Genomic DNA, 17,171 nt, shown 5'->3' on the forward strand with positions numbered 1-17,171 from the left:
AAAATATTTTGTTGCATTATGGAAAGGCCCTCTATATTATATGTCGACACTATATATTTGGTATCATTTTATTCAATAAATTAAATTAAATGAATTGAAAGTAAAAGGGTCAATTGTGCCATCTAGTGGAAGGTTGTAAAGAACAACTTTAGTGTACTGTCGTTTCAAATAATAGTGATAAACCACTAAAATGTTTGATAATAATGATAAGGTTAAACTTACATAAACGTCATGCTAGTAAACGCCAGATCTAGTATTTGGTAAATGGTTAATGATTAAAAGCTGTGCCCGGGAGTATTTATTATGTCTATGCTCGAATCAACCACTGGCATGTCTGAAAGTCTTCTGATTGGTGGAGGGCTGCCGGAAACGGTGTGGCGTCATCACTCTCGGAACATTCAATGCGCGCGAGCGAGGAGAGTTGAGTGGTATGTTGTGTGTTCCCACAATTTAGCTTATTTACTTTCGTTAACATATAAATAAGACTTACATATTGCTTATATGTGCTACATATCTAGAGTGTTTAGGAAAAAATACTTTAATAGAATCTACTTTTAAAATATTTAGCTTGACTGCTAACGTTCTAGCAGACAGCTCGATGTTAGTCATATTACATACGTGACACACATATAAAACACATGTGACTTCAATGTTGTCGTGTTTCTTTAATTTCTGTCAATTCTATGTCAAAATTTGTGTTAACTTCGTTTTAAAGTTTACAAAATCGAATTGTCACAAGTAGTTTCATTTTGCGTAACGTTGAATGTGTCAGACACTTTGTAATTCGTGTGTCAGACACTTTGTAATACGATTATTTTGTTATATGTGAAAAATTAAAAGCGATACATCTTGTTCTTAGCATATGACACTATTTACGTCAGAGTAATGTATGCGCATGCTGATGGTATGGATTATGTAACACATCCTTTAGTGAGTTTGTTGTGGTTTTGTTTTCTGTGATTGATGGTTGCCGGGTCTGTCACTGTCTTTATATTTATTGTATTATTTTAATAAGCTTCAGCGGGCTTGTGTATCCCCATAAAAGGTTTAAGATGCCAGTTTGAACCTGTAGATCATTGGCTATTGGTCCTTAGAATTAAATATTTCACAGAGTGCTGTTGTTAAATTATTTTGAAAAGTTTATTTGTATATCTCTGCAATTCAAGCGTAAATAACAGATGTTAGGAATAGTGATTTTATGTATGACAATCTGTGATTTATGAATAAAAATGTCTAATATGTTATTTGTAGGACATGTCAAAGAGGAAGAGCAGTAATTCAGGACTCACACCGGACAAGAGAAGCCGGCTTTCACAACCTGAAGATGAGGAAGAAACAGGCTACTTTGGTTCAGGAGATTCTTTGTCCTCCTTATCACAGGGTGTAAGACGTACACAACACAACACTCTTTTCCATGAAATCTGCCCTCCATATTTTTAAATAATGTTTTAAGAATGTGAAGTGTTGGACTGTTTACCTATCATAAAACCTCTCTATTAAAGGCATAGTTAACCCAAGAATGTATATTCTGTCATTTACTTACCCTCAGGTTGTTCCAAACCTGTATACGTTTCTTTGTTCTGATGAACACAGAGAAAGATATTTGGAAGAATGTCTGTAACCAAACATATCTCATCCCCCATTTACTGCCGTAGAAGGGAAATCAATACTATGGGGTTCAATGGGGGATGATATCTGTTACAATCTGAGGGCGAGTAAATGATGATAGAATATTTAATTTTGGGTGAACCATTCCTTTAATACATGCATGCTCATTTCACAGATATAAGTTATTTGTTTCTGATGTACTCTTAAAATATAATATATATTAAATACATGTGTTAATAGGCCTCCGGTGAGGTGGGAATCATAGAGAGTATCTCTCTGAAGAACTTCATGTGTCACTCACTGCTTGGACCCTTTGCATTTGGCCCAAATGTCAACTTTGTTGTAGGAAACAATGGAAGTAAGTACTGCTCCACAATTCTTTTTTTAAGGAATGCATTTGCATTGCTGATCCTCTATTATTTTCAAAGCGTACTCTTGAAGACCAGAATACTATTGTTGATATCAAAATAAAATTTCAACCAACAAATGAAACCAAGTGTCTTTACACACCAATGTCAGTTGACCGATAAAGAACAAACAGCACATGTTAACAGTTCACTTTAATCCCTCATCTTTAACACCGCATGATTTTCTTTTATAAACCAATGTCATGTGATAGTATGGTTTATTTTAATACCATAATAAAATCATTTTGGCTATCATGAGAAATCAATAGAAATGCCTTTGCTGACACCTTGTAATTACATTACACACCACCAGGGGTCTATGGACCCTTGGGTTGAGAAACATTCTGAGCACATTAAAAAACAAACCTGCCAAGAGGTTCATCGCCAGCTCGAATTGTTTGTTTAAACCATAAGTTCTGGCAAACCTTAGCTTGTGTACTTACTGCTTATATTTTTGTGTTAGGTGGTAAAAGTGCTGTTCTGACAGCTCTAATTGTGGCTCTGGGTGGTAAAGCTCTCACCACCAACAGAGGCTCTTCGCTGAAAGGTTTTGTGAAGGAAGGAGAGAGGTACAGCAAATCTACTCTGTTTACATCTGTGTGTAATTACACACAGTCTTACACATTTTCTTTGCATCTTAAATGTTCAGCTCTGCGGATGTGTCCATCACTTTAACTAATCGGGGTCGTGATGCGTACAAGCCAGAAGTGTTTGGTCGATCCATCATCATTGATCTTCGTATTTCAAGCGAAGGGCTGAGAACATATAAACTCAAAAGTCAAACAGGTATGCTTACACCAACAGAATTATTTTTTTATTTGTACTCATTCACTTAGCAGTTAAAACCCAATGAGCTGCCTAGCCTGACCTCATTTGACCCCAGCAGCTGCATAGCGCTTGAAAAGTAAAATTTAGCTGTGTCCCAAAATAATTAAATCTCAATATTGATTTATTTTCACAGCTGTTTAGCTCCATGCATAGAGCTATGCATATGTGCATACCGCTATTTGCACAGAACTCAATATTGACAGCCTATCATTTAGTGTACTTGTGAGGGGTTGCATGAGTTTAAACAGATGTTTATGTTTGTTCATGTGTCATTTCTTGCAGTCTTGCACACACGCACAACAGAGAGGTTAACTGAAGATGTGCTTAAGCACCCGTAATTAAAGCCAGGATCCAATTCTTTTCTAATGTGTAATGGACTGACTCATATGTGCACAAATGCATGACACATGGGATTTAGAGGTGTAGATCAGTGCTTCTTTGATTTTGATTCAAGAAGAAAGGAAAATGTTTAATTATTTGAAAACAAATTTCCTTTTTAAGTTTGTGGTGTCGGTGAAATTTTCTTTTATGTTGCTTACTTCCTGTTTTTTAGGATGAATGTATATCACGCATGGGTGAAAGCTACAGGACAAAGCTATGGCTAATTTAAAACCGATGTCTTAGACAACATTTCAGATTTTATGTATATGCATTAATAATAATGAATTTTATGATGAATTGGTTTATCTCCCTTTCCAACTAGGTCATCTTGTGTCATCCAAAAAGGAAGAGCTGATCTATATTCTGGATCATTTTAACATCCAGGTATTTTGGAAAGATCTTCTCAGTTCTCAAAATGTTGCTTACAAAGCAGTTTAAACTGAATTTCTTTTGCTTTTCTATGTTCAGGTAGACAATCCAGTCTCCATCCTTACCCAGGAAATGAGCAAACACTTTCTCCATTCCAAAGGAGAGGGGGACAAATACAAAGTGAGTATTGTAGGTTAATGTGTGTTTGTGAAGTCAGTCATACAACACGCAAGCTCATAATTTGCTTTCTTTTTGTAGTTTTTTATGAAAGCCACCCAGCTTGATCAGATGAAAGAAGATTACAGCTACATCATGAAGACCAAGACCATGACCCAGAATACAGTGGAGAAATACAAGGAGGTGAGGGCTGAAATAATGTTTTACACTTGCATGTTTGCTGGTTTACGTAACGGTCTTGGAATGATAGATCGAGTGGCTCTGGAAACAATGTGTGATTGGATCGCTAGACTAAGTGCTGTTTATAATGCCTGTACGCCTTCCTCTGGCTCTACAACTTATTTTTAACACATCCTTCCCTCCCATGCAGACTCTTCATGAGCTAAAGAAGAGGTATCATGAGAAGGAGGAGCGCTATAAAAATCTGTCTTCGCTGGATGAAATGCAGCAGAAGTTGGATGTGCTGAAGAATCAGATGGCGTGGGCTCTGGTCAGGAACTTTACTGCACACCATGGGTTTTCATACCCAGCACACCAGCAGTTCGACTCGAAATAAATGCATAAAAATCATAAAGTCCCAGCTGTTATCACCTCCAGAATGAGATTACTTATAAAAAAATGATTGGATTTGTGTGCGGTATAAATTAAACACTCCAGCACGGCACATATTTTGATGTGATTCTTATCTGACACACCCAGTTCAATTTATAAACTCTCTGAACACTCCACCTATGGGATGATAAATTGAATTGGCTGTGTTGAATAAGAAAACCTCAAATATGTAAAGCGCTCACACTGAGGTACTTAAGTGATTGAGCTGGTTAATGTGCTAAACAGTATGAGCAGTTCAGTGGTAAAGATTGTCAATGGGGTATAAGGACACGGAGCGCTAAAACCTCAAACAGCTTTATTACATACGCAGGTACACGTATCGTATTAGCTATTTCAACTATCGGTTCAAGATGCACGTAGGATTACAGTCAACGACGTGAGTAAAACTATCCAAACATTACGTCAAACATCGACAACCAAAAAGGAGACTCTCTTCAGGCTATCCGTTTCAAGCTACATTCTCAAATATGAAAAAAAGATTAGTAGACTTTTGCAATGCTCAGCCGTAGTGTTTTCTTTACTAAATGCATTGTTATCGCTTGGTGAAAAATTACCTCAGCACTCTGAGAGCAGAAGTGGTTTAGCTGGCTGAGATTGTAGCGGAAGTACGTCATGGCCTTGTGTGGAGATTGGTTTTCTTATCATGTAGCTGAAAACTGGTTTTGTTGTGTACTTGTGAATCAGGTGGCAGAGGTGGAGCAGGAGATGAAGCCCATGAGGGAACGAATCACAGCCGAAGATAAATCCAACATAAAATATGATCAGAAGGTGGAGGAGTGGGAGGTAATAAAATAGTCACACATAGGCTATGTGACATAGCCAGATGTTGGTTTCCTCCATAAAGTCTGATACAACTTGTTGCAAAAAAACGGCCACATGCATTCAACCAAAATTCATTTTCAACATCACTGTCTGTTCACTATAGTTTAGAAAATGGTAATAAAATATGACAAGAACTCAGGGTTTAACTGTGTCAGAAACAAATCATTTTGATAATGTCAGAGAACTTTGTTAGAAAGGTATGTAATGGATTTGGTTGAAAAGCTGACAGCTGTTAAATTTAAGTTTACAATCAGATAATACCAATTGAGGGCACCAGTTACCAAGCAATGCTTAATTTTGTTCAGTCTGGGGTGTAAAAAGATCAAAATGGTCATGTCAAAGTGTCTGACAAATTTGAATGGTAGTCCACCGTATGAAGAATTTTTGGTTATATTTCACAGTTTACTTTATTTTGCTATCATCACTTGTCCTGCACACTTTGGTTGCACACTCAGTTTTTGTTTAACATGAAATAGATTTAACCACAATAATCTAATGGAGCAGCATTTTGTTGGGATGAACTACACACCAGTGATATTTACTTTATTTTATAATCGCACTCACATGAAAGCTTTGAGCAGTGATGTGACGTCAATGTTAACTTCAAACACGTTTTCAAACTCATTGTGCCCTTATGACAGTGAGAAACGGTTAGAAGCTCTAATGAGAAAAAACAACTTCTGAAGATCCTCTCATATTACTGCTGTAACATATGGAAGATATGAAACCTATTATTTCAGTTCTTTTTTCATGAACTTGTCCTATGGGTAATGGCATAGAGTGGGTCATTTGTAACAGCAGGCCATTTGCAGGGACAGTCCCATTAAGGCTAGCATTTTGCCAGTAACCCAGTCGATTATAAATAATGATGACTAGAACATCATTAACCTTTCAAGGGTTTTTATTCGTTAAATCAGTAGTTTGGTATAAATCCTTTTTGAAAATCCAATGGGTTTATTTTTGGTTGACTGTTTCAGGGGAAAGTTCAGGAGGCCACTGGGATATTCAAACAGTTACAGGATCAGTTGGAAGGTATAACTGAGCGGATGCAACAGCTACAGCCGCGGTGCACTGAACTGAAGGGTCAAGTGCAGGAGCGCAACCGACATCTCAAGATAGCCGAGGTGCACATCCGCTCCCAGACATGCTGTGCCACAACAAAATAAGTTTCGCTTTAAGTTATGTGCTCACTGTATGCTGAGTGGCTGATAAACGCGAAAAACGTGACTTCAATTGTTTTGCATATTTTTGTTGATTTAGGCTAATGTTCATCAGAAAAAGACTAACTTAAGAGACCTGGAGAAGGATAAAGATCAGCTCAACAAACGTATCAAAGAACTCAAAAGCAGGTACTGTACTTCATATGTGCATAGACGGAAACAACAGTGCAGTGGGTTAGACAACATCTCTTTACCATTTCCAGCTGTTTCATTACAAGTCATACCTTCTTCCCTGTCCAGTATAAGTCAATTGAACTCAGCTGACACTCAGGCTCGTATGGAGAGAATGAATCACATTCATACTGAGCTGGAAGAGCTGGCCTTCAAGGACTCCACTTTGGTACAGCAGATCGAGCAGTTTGCACAGGCATGTCACGCGGCTGAAGAAAACCTCCGTAGATTGAGGTTAGTGCAATTGAAAACCTTTTCTATGTGCATGTTTTAATGTCTTAAATAGAAAATTGTGGAAGTTTAAAACCGAAATTGCAGAAATTATTAATTGTGAGCAGGTTTCATGCAAATAGGAAGTAACTGACACTGTTGTTCAACCAATGTTCCCATGTTTGCTAAAACAAACAAAACAGTGTTTTTTGCGATTATAGTGTGGGAGCCTGTTTATACTGAAGTCACTGTTATTATGATAGTAGTGGAATCCAAATACATGAAATAACATTGAAAATCTGGGATTCAAAATGGAATTCAGGGTGTCTACGGAGTCTTAAACCGTATTTAAAGTTGATAAATAAATTGAGAGAAAATCAAGGCTCTTAGAAAGTATTAAAAAGTCGAATTTAAATTTTGTATCATCTTTTCATATTCATCCAAAGAGGTCATATGCTAAAGTTTGCCTGAATTTAATCATTGTGTAGGCGAATAGTGGGAAGTCAATTTACACCCAGTTGTTAAATGTGCCAAAGAAGTAATTGAAACAATATATTATATTGTTAGAAGGTCTGATATCTACATAGAAGGTAGTTGGGTTTATAAAGTGCAGAAATGATAGAGAAACGCTTTAACATGTCCCTTTACAGCCCTAGGATTTGTAACTAGAATGAAACCATCTGTTATTACATTATTTGGAACGGTCATGAACATTAATGTTGAGCTCTGCTCTGATTGGATGTTTCGCTGCAAGGCTCATGCCACTAGCTCACACACCCAACAGATCAATGAAGTGAAATGGAAAAAGTGAATAAAATCACTACTTACTGCTTGCGGCAGGGGTTCTAACAGTAATATAGTCGGAATGGTCCCCTTCTTAAATCAGTATTAAAACGTTGAGTGAAGCCTGCTTGACATAGTGCCAGGTTCGAAAAACGTCCCTTTCACTCTCGTTACGTAACTCTTGCTGCTCTGTGCTTCATTGTGCATTGTAAACAAATATAAACAAGGCTTAATGGGCACATAAGCCGGCTCAATACAGATCAGACGCGCCAGACTTTATAATTGTGAGGCAGTTTAAAAAAGACCCTCAGCTTGCACAGCTCGCGTTGTATAGAGAAAATGTGCATTAGTTTTTACCTGAGAAGCTTGCACTGCACTTTACAGACGTCTGCCTTGATAACTGCCCAGCTCACGTTGAAAAAAGAAAAGCTGTCTTTGTTTAGCTCTCGCCTAGACGCGCATCACTTCGTAACTTCGCGGCTTGTTTAAAGAAGATAACTATGTCATCGTCCATTGCGAGGTTTCACTGTAGAGTATAGACATCGTCCGATGCCAATTTGGTATAAATCGCCCAACCCTATTCACAATACCTGCAGAACTTTGGATGATTCGGCTGTGCACGTCCGGTTGGTCTAGAACAAGGGCTGGTTTATGGAAGCTTGGGGGCATACATCCCGACTATAAAGTCGGTGTTATGTTTGAATTGTCCTGTTATTGAGCGGTCTTTTGCATGCACACGAAAAACACAAGAAGGGAGAAACAATGGTGTTTGAGGCTCACAATATGTCATTCCATGTACAGACCTCTTATTATTCATCTAGGCCTTGGTAAATCATGTTTTCATTCTATGGCACCTTTAAACTTCATCGTTGACTAATGGGGAAAATCCAGTTTTCGCACAAATGGTTGGAAGATAAAGAGATGGACTTGGAGCCGTACTGCTCTGTGTTATAAAAATTGCATTGTGTTAGTCACTCAGTTAATTCTCTGGAGCTTATGTTGCATTGATAAGGAGTTATCACAAACGAAGACTTTTTAGTTGTGCTATCTAACAATCAGTATATAGTTAATGTAAGTGATGGTGTCCCATCACTTACTGGTGGAGGCTGGTGGAAATGAGTTCTTAAAATGTATGGAAAGAGGCTTAAAAAAATGTAATAAAGTATAACATGTAGCTCCATTATATCTGTAATATACCCTGGTAATTTAAACTAGGGTATGTAGTAATGGTTAATATTAGTAATGTGATTTTGTACCTCTCTTACTATCTTTATTTATTTTTTATTGTATAGCCGTGAGCAGCAAGACCTACAGCGTGCATTGGATGCTAAACGACGTGACCTGGTTGCTATGGAGGGCAGTCGGCAAGATCGTCTTTGTCGTTTCGGCGAGCACATGCCAGCACTGTTGAGGGCAATAGATGAGGCTCATCGCAGGGGCAAATTTAGGAGAAAACCTGTTGGACCACTCGGTAAAACCAACGGTTCACCACATACAATTATTCTAAACTGTAACAAATATACCAATGAACGAGTCATTCAGGCAGGCGGAAACCATTTATTATTTATTTTAATAGTAATCCATAAAATCTCTTTAAACAGACAACCTTGTGCGGACTGAAGAATGTTTTGGAGCAATTTAAAAAAAAAAAAATCAGCGTATATAAAGGATCTTAGTCTTCTATTTCCATTTCTTGGTTAAAGGTCCAGTGTGTAGTTTTTTGGAGGATCTATTGACAGAAATGATAAACATATGAACTGATGATGTCTTCAGAGGTGTATAAAGACCTAACAAAATGAAGTGTTATGTTTTTATTATCTTAGAAGGAGCTATTTCTATATTCATGGAAATTACAATGTTGTTTCTACAGTAGCCCTAAATGGACCCAATGCTGTACCTAAATCATAACAACATCTTAATCCTCTCTCTGCCTCCATAGGGCTTCAAAAGGGAGGGGTGAGCGGTGGAACCTCACCACTAGATGCCGCTTATTTTCATACGCTTGACCTTAAATCAACAGATGAAGTTGCACGTGTAGAATAAACATTTCCATGTGAATACTGGTTGTTTAGAGGGTCTTTTTGTTTCTAGGATACTGCATCCGTATGCGAGATCCAGATCTTGGTCTGGCAGTGGAATGTTGTCTGAAGGCTCTGATGTTGGCTTTCTGCTGCGATAACCACCAAGATGAGAAAGTGCTGCAGAACATCATGAAGAGCTGCTTCCCGCATGGCAGACGACCCCAAATTATCGTCAGCAGGTTTACAGACACGGTCTACAATGTCGGCAGCAGGTACAGTTCACATGACACATAACAACATTTTATTTGATATATTTACCAGTGGTCTTGAAGTTAATAAAGCTGTAATAGTAAATATAATTTTGCAGTGTAGCATAGACAGTCTTGATTTTGTAAGAACTATTTTTGTTGCAATCCCAATTTTATAGCATTAAACAACCACTCTCATTTAAATAACTTGCAAATAACTTCTAAGAAAAAAGAGGAAGACATTTCACATCAAGAATTCTTACAGATATTATACCTTCAAGATTGCATGTTTTAAAAAGTTTAATGTTGTCTATTTACACCCAGTGTAAAGGAAGAACTCAAATAGAAAATGAAATCTGTTTATGCGGTTCCATTATTGTTGTTCCCTTAGTACTACATTGTTCTATAGTTCAGCTAATAGAGCAGTGTGTTAGTAGTACAAGCGTTTGTGGGTCCCATATAGAGGTCGACCGATATGCGTTTTTCAGGCCGATACCGATTATTTCCATGCAAATTAGACCGATAACCGATATTTTGAACCGATATATATATGGTGTAAAAACGTAAATTTATATAGAAATTAAGAACACATGCTCTGAAACATTTGAAATATTTTTAATTCTGACTGAGAAATCTTAATCATAACACTTATATTAATACTAATAAAAGAAAGAGGGGAGCACCCAGCAGAATTCTGTGAACATTTTGTAAACCACAAGCAACACAGTAAAAAACAACAAGCAACAAATGAAAAAATGAATTGAATGTAACAAATTATATTTATTTATGGAAAAAAATATGTTCTGATGACTTTAACATTGCATACAATAATCATTATGCTAATCATTGGATTAACTAGCACAATTTGAATTTATATATTAAGTGTAAATAATTGAATTGCCTTCATAGCTTTATTGTGTATGTTGTTGAAAAGACCGCAATATTTTCATGAAGCTATAACATGAGCATGAGAGCGCTCTGACTGAAGACCGACGATTCAAGTTCTTTATGCTTTAAAATGTCTTGTATTTTTGAAATGGCGTCATTTTAAGTGACGTGCAAAACGTCAGCTCGATCAATTACAAGAAACGCGTGTGCAGTGTGCTGCTCGCTTGCAGAGCACATCATTGTTATACTGAGGATGTGAATTATATCTACATGATAATAATGCGTAAATCCCGCGGAACCTGCAGGAAACCCGCAAAGCTGCTCCGAAATTCAGGCACTTATTATATTGAAGTGTTTTGCATCTTCAGTGCAGTGGATTGAGATTTATTTCAACGTCTGATGCTGCTTTACCTCATAGAGCATGAACCCGAAGCAGCGCTTTCGGTGTGACAGTGAAAAAAGACTTTCTGTTCCGCAGCCTCCCGTGTTGATTGGCCGGACTCGTGACTTAGTCCCAACAAATCATAGGGGCAGTGGGCGGGCATTACTCTAGGCAAACCCCTAGAGTGACGTGTTCCGACTGCTCTCGCTAAATCCTTGGCTGCGTCAGAGCCAAAAAGCGCATTTCAAAATTAAATGACTTTATCGGCAAATCGGCTTTGAAAATGATCGATATCGATTATCGGCTAGATCCTTAATATCGACGCCGATAATCGGCCAATTCGATAATCGGTCGACCACTAGTCCCATACACAGGGAAAACACGCACTGATCAAATGTGTATCTTGAAAATGAAACCATTTTCAGTAAAGCCTCTGCCAAAATGTATCAAAGTTATATGCTAAGCCCTGTTGTTCTTTTCAATGCGTCAATGTTTCATGCATTCTTGAAAAATTGAATACAGCAGTGAAAATGGAAATAAAAGAGGCTTCAAGCATCTCCTGATTATCTCTTTCATTTGTTTCAAGAGCTGTCAATCATCCAGAATACCCAACAGTGCTCCAGGCTCTTGACATTGAGAATTCAGTTGTGGCCAATTGCCTGATTGACATGAGAGGGATAGAAACCATACTGCTCATCAAGGTGTGATAGTGAGGATGCTCACAGATGTTTTCCTGGATGCTTGAAAATGCTTTCCCACATATTCTATAGCTTAAAGTCCTTTCGTTGCAATTTCAGAACGCTAGAGATGCGAGGAGAGTTATGCAGGGTGGACACCCACCACACAACTGCAGGGAGGCTTTTACCCGTGAGGGAGATCAGGTGTACAATAACCGATATTACTCCTCTGACCAGCACAGAGCTCTCTACCTCAGCAGAGATGTGGAAGAGGACATCAGGTATAAAAGTCACGACCTAAGTAACTCCTGGTGTACTGAGACTCTTATTCGTTTCTTCTCCTAGCCATTCGGTTTAGTTTGTGCTCCTGCATATTTGCTGTTAATTGACTTGGATGCTTTCCATCCTTTTGATATTAAGTTGATATTAAAGCGTTTCCATTTGTCTGATGTACAAGCATGCAAGATCAAAGCATTTTTTTCCACAGACTTTTGCAGTCTGCTTTGGAAACACAGAGAAAACAATTGGAGGACTTTCAGCAGAATATGAAGAGCGTCCGTGAGGATGAAAGACAGAACAAGGCCCTTTGTGACAGAGCCCATAGAGACCGCAAGAACGTCCAGGTGACTAAATATCCTCTCTTCACTAAGCATATCACTATATTTTTTCCGCTGTTGGTCTAATTTGTCTTGTGTGTTGTAACTCACAGGAACGTTGTCGGACTCTTCAGTCAGATTTGACAGAACTGCAAAATGTAGAAGAACCTCAGCTGGAGGATCTCAAACCTTTGGTAGCACATTATTGCTTGTTGGGATATTTTGCCTGTTTTCATAAGTATGGCTGGGGGTGACTCATTTCTGTTTAGGAGGAGGAGTTGGAGGAACTTGTCAGCCGGATAACAGTGTGTCGGGATGAGTGTGAAGCTGCCAGGAAGCAGGGGCTCGCGCTCAAAAAGGAGTATGAGGAGGCTGAGCGGCTCTTCCGAGAGCAGAGGGAAGCGTTCAGTAAATTTGCAGAAGAAGCTGAACCTATTAAGGTCAGAGGCAAATGACGTTTAATGCAGGAGTGTGTTTGGGTAAAAAGAAAAGCTTCATTTACTGATTCCCCATGTTACTTACTAAACAGTTTGTGGTGTGTGCTTATGATATTAGGAGCAGTTGAGTAACAGCGATCAGGAGATCGCGAGGAGTAAACACCACAAAAAACACTACGAAGAGAAACGCAAAAGCCACTTGGACATGATCAAGGGTCTGAAGAGAGACCTGAATGTGAAAGAGCAGGAGTTACAGGTGACCGAACACTGACATGCTGGCATATATGCATTCAATGTGTGATGAATGTGTGATTGATCGAGAGCATTCGTTCGACAGGCTTCTATAGCAAAAGCTTCAGAAATCTGCCCGGAGCGTACAGAAGTGAGAAGAACAGCAACAAGTTTGGACAGTGAGATCAGCCGCCTAAAACACAAGATCAACACACAACAGGACCAGCAGGGAGACAGAGACACTATCGTGAGGTACAGAGTTTTCACATTTTACTGATTTACAAGTCAAACTTATGCGAGTTGTTTCTTGGGTTAATCCAGCATGGACATTTAAGGACAAAAATTTGTATTTGAATACAGCCTTTCCCATACAATGCATTTACTTGGGCAGTGTTCGCATGCACTCTCTTCCAATGTCACGTGCATTCAAAATCAAAGAAGCATTCTTAAAACAGCAACTGTATTGTGATTTTGTCAGATGATGTTGCGTTTATAAATCAGGATTTTAGCAGCAGTTAAAGTGACTGGTGGTGGCATTCAGTTGTAAAATACAGCATAATGTGACTGATCAGAGAGTTGAAGAAAAACAGAAATCAAGTGCTAACATGACGTGGTGACATCACAAATATGCTAATATCTTTGTGACTTCACCATTGTTGTATTTGTACAAGTCTGTCAAAATCCTGGTGGACACACTGAAATACTTCTGTTGTAATTTATGCTATGACTAAATTCACTTCTATATGTTACTTACAGAATTTAACATTAATCTTGATAGTTAGTCGTTTCTAAGTCGATAATATTACAAAACTAAAAGCTGAAACCCAGCAATATACAGTATAGTTTGTTGTTTTAACAGTAAAGCTGATAATCGTTCAATCTTTCAGGCAGTACCATGACGCGAAAGAGAACTTCAACAATATTGCCAGACAAGTGAAGGGTCTGGAGGCTTTCATGCGGCAGTTAACTGAGATCATGAACACAAGACACAATGTCTTCACTGAGCTGAGAATGTAAGCTGCGCTCGTCTACATTATGAGTAATGCCCTCATTTGACTCCTGTTCGCTCATTTGATTACAACAAAGACCTGTCTAAATATTTAAAAGTCCAATGTTCGAAATCTTCAAACCATCAGTTTTTTGAGCCATCTCTGCTAGATACAGCTGCGGAAAAATTAAGAGACTGGTTCAGAGACCGTTTTTTATTTTTAAATGTGCTATTTATAGGCATGTTTTTAAGTAACATGATAACTTTGGTTACGTTCTGTGAACTACTAAAAATATTTTTTACCAAATTTCAAATAGAAATATTGTTATCATTTGCATTTAATTGCAGAAAATTAAAACTGAAGAAACGGGTCAGAAAATATGCTGTATTTTCTAAGACCTCAAGTAATGTAAAGAAGTTGATATTCACTTGAAAGCGATAAAACAGTAATATTTGTACATGTATTTAGGAAAAGTTGCTAAATTGTTTTTGTATGTGATGACCTCGATTTTAATCACAGTTTTCATGCGTCTTGTCATGCGGTCAGTCTTTCACATTGCTGTTGGATGTCACTCCTGAGGTTTGATTTTATTAAAATTCAACAAACACTGGACAGGAATGTGGACAATATATCATGAAAAATTTGAATTTGTCTCTTAATTTTTTCCACGGCTGTATATTTTGTAAGGTTCAGTGCTTAAGTGAATCAGACTTATGTAGTTAATTTAGCATTTGATACAGTTTTTAAATGTTCTGTTGTTTTTTTGTTGTTATTTATGTTTGTTTTAAAGTTTGTGGGGCATTAAAACTGAATCAGGAAGTCTTAATTTGTCATAGCTGTAGCCATGTTACCCATTATCATGTATTTGTCTTTTGGGTTGTGCTTGAATGGGTTGGCAGGTATCTTTCTGTGCGCTGTAAGTACTATTTTGACTCCATGCTGTCTCAGAGAGGATACATTGGGAAGATGACCTTTGACCACAAGAATGAAGCGCTCTCCATCTCAGTGAGTTCCTGGATATGAAATATATACAGTAAAATGTGAACGTGTTTTAGTTTGACCCTACTTTTTATATTAAATGCTCTGATTTCACATTGCAAGTGAAATGTATGGAGTACATAAAGATTTTGGCATCAGTTCGGTCATTGAAAAAACCCTATTGGTAGAACTTTAATCCTCAGAGGCGGGTGTTCGATATCTCATAGCCGTTGTTGATGTTCAAATCAGCAAAACAGACACACCCCTAGCCCCATCTTTCGACTACAGTCCATTCTGTGCACTGTGCACCTTACTGCTGATTGGCTACATGGTTGTCTTAGTACTCGGCCAGACTTTGTCTAAACAAGTGTTTTAATATTTATAACACTGCACCCACCTCCACGACCCCAAACCTCAACAGCAACACCGTATTTTCTTTTTTTAAGGTTCAGCCAGGAGAGGGTGGGAAGGCTGCTCTGAGTGACATGAGATCTTTATCTGGAGGAGAAAGGTCCTTTTCAACTGTATGCTTTGTCCTGTCACTCTGGGCGATCGCGGAAGCACCCTTCCGTGCTCTGGATGAGTTTGATGTTTACATGGTAAAGATTAACGTGTATAATCTCTGTCATGCCAGTGTGTTCCAGCAGCAGTCTAAAACAGAGTATGGTGGCATTGTGTATTTCAGGACATGGTTAACCGACGGATATCCATGGACATGATGGTTAAAATCGCAGCAAGCCAGAGATATAGACAGTTCGTTTTTCTTACCCCTCAAAGCATGAGGTACAGAAGCAACTGTGCTACTGTTTGTATCACTTCTTAATATAGTAACATTCTGTCACTGTGAACATGTCAGGGACGAAATCGTGTGGTGGACGGATGGAATTTAATTTAACTTAAAAAGATTTGTTTTATAAATGCTTGTTTTCTTAATACTTTTTATGTGGTAACTTCATTTGTGACCTAACAGTATATATCACTGTCGTATATATTCCTTAAAAATAAGAGCTTATTTTCTTGACACAATTTTCTGTACATTTTCTAGCACCAAATTGTTTTATTAGTTACATTAGAAGCTTCACAGAAGTCACAGACCTGTTCTGCAGGCTGGTTGTGGGTGTGTTCATAAGAAGCAACATCTTTATTGCCGGGCAACTACTTCCTACAGATTTTAAAAATGTTTTTTTTCCTCTTGCTTTTTTCAGTGGGCTGCCTGACACTAGCCTTATTAATATTCTGCGTCTGAACGACCCCGACCGCAGCCAGTCCAGTCTACTGAATGTCCAGAGGAACACTGAAGGAGCTGATCTCTAACTGAAGATAATCTCTTGTTTTCTGAGAGATTTCCCTCTTTTATACATGCAATGTTTTCAATAGTTGTAAAACAATGCACAAGGATTTCTTTAAAGGATTTCTGGATGTTCTGTTGCCTAAATGTTTGGTTCTGCCTTTTTATGTTAATTAAAAAGAGGACATTTAAATATTTCCTAACTGGAGGTTTCATTTGTCAGTTTGTTTAATTTGCTGTTAAGTAATTCAACTAGAATATATTTATTTTGTGATTGATTCTTAGTAGGTTAAGCAAGACAGTATGTAAATATATCACTTTTATCTCCATCTTGGTCTTCAACAAAGCCTCTTGTTTAGCAGCATATAAACTATAAAATGCCATAATAGACGTTTGTGTGAAAACACTTGGTCCTCTTAAATCAGAGGAAAGGAACTGTAACAGATAACAGTTTGTTTGAATTAAATTCTAGATCAAAATTGTCTTTGCAATGTAATCATTATATAAATGTCTAATATGATACTGCACATTACAGTGTAGAATTAAAAGGGAACACTCAATTTTATCACTCTAATTATATTCATAAACTGAAGAAATGAATATTCTCAACAAAAATGTTAATGACTCTGGTAATCAATTCCACTCACACATTGCCAAACATTGCCTTTATTAAAAAAAGACACAAGGTTTATACAGTATATATGCAAATTATTCTTTCTTTCCTGCAGATTCGATTAAGAAAATTAACTGCATGGTCCTTGGGTAAAAAGAATATAAATCTTTATTACTTCCTAAAGCATAAGCAGTTGTCTCTATATTGAGAAGCTACTCAAACTGCATTTCAACAC

The 17,171-nt window shown here is 37.8% G+C and overlaps 1 protein-coding gene across 1 annotated transcript; it reads left to right on the top strand.

Moving 5' to 3' along the window:
* The first annotated feature begins 377 nt into the window (after positions 1–377).
* On the top strand, positions 378–16,526 carry si:dkey-119f1.1 (Structural maintenance of chromosomes protein 6-like). The gene is made up of 27 exons (XM_056744402.1): positions 378–428; positions 1,252–1,383; positions 1,849–1,966; positions 2,479–2,584; positions 2,665–2,801; positions 3,547–3,608; positions 3,693–3,773; positions 3,852–3,953; positions 4,141–4,260; positions 5,067–5,165; positions 6,182–6,328; positions 6,465–6,553; positions 6,665–6,829; positions 8,881–9,059; positions 9,680–9,881; positions 11,714–11,828; positions 11,925–12,085; positions 12,292–12,427; positions 12,514–12,594; positions 12,670–12,840; positions 12,956–13,093; positions 13,175–13,320; positions 13,956–14,081; positions 14,957–15,062; positions 15,482–15,634; positions 15,721–15,818; positions 16,241–16,526. The coding sequence occupies exons 2-27, from the start codon at positions 1,255–1,257 to the stop codon at positions 16,347–16,349; spliced, it is 3,276 nt and encodes a 1,091-aa protein (XP_056600380.1). The 5' UTR covers positions 378–428; positions 1,252–1,254; the 3' UTR covers positions 16,350–16,526.
* The last annotated feature ends 645 nt before the right edge of the window (positions 16,527–17,171 follow it).

Source organism: Triplophysa dalaica, chromosome 3 (assembly GCF_015846415.1).
Source record: "Triplophysa dalaica isolate WHDGS20190420 chromosome 3, ASM1584641v1, whole genome shotgun sequence".
NCBI classification, from domain to species: Eukaryota; Metazoa; Chordata; class Actinopteri; order Cypriniformes; family Nemacheilidae; genus Triplophysa; species Triplophysa dalaica.

Excerpts from the sequence above, each read along its gene's own strand:
- si:dkey-119f1.1 (XM_056744402.1), top strand. The coding sequence starts at position 1,255 with ATGTCAAAGAGGAAGAGCAGTAATTCAGGACTCACACCGGACAAGAGA. Across the intron at positions 9,060-9,679 it reads AAAACCTGTTGGACCACTCG|GATACTGCATCCGTATGCGA; the intron begins GTAAAACCAACG and ends TTTTGTTTCTAG. Across the intron at positions 12,841-12,955 it reads AAGAAGCTGAACCTATTAAG|GAGCAGTTGAGTAACAGCGA; the intron begins GTCAGAGGCAAA and ends TTATGATATTAG.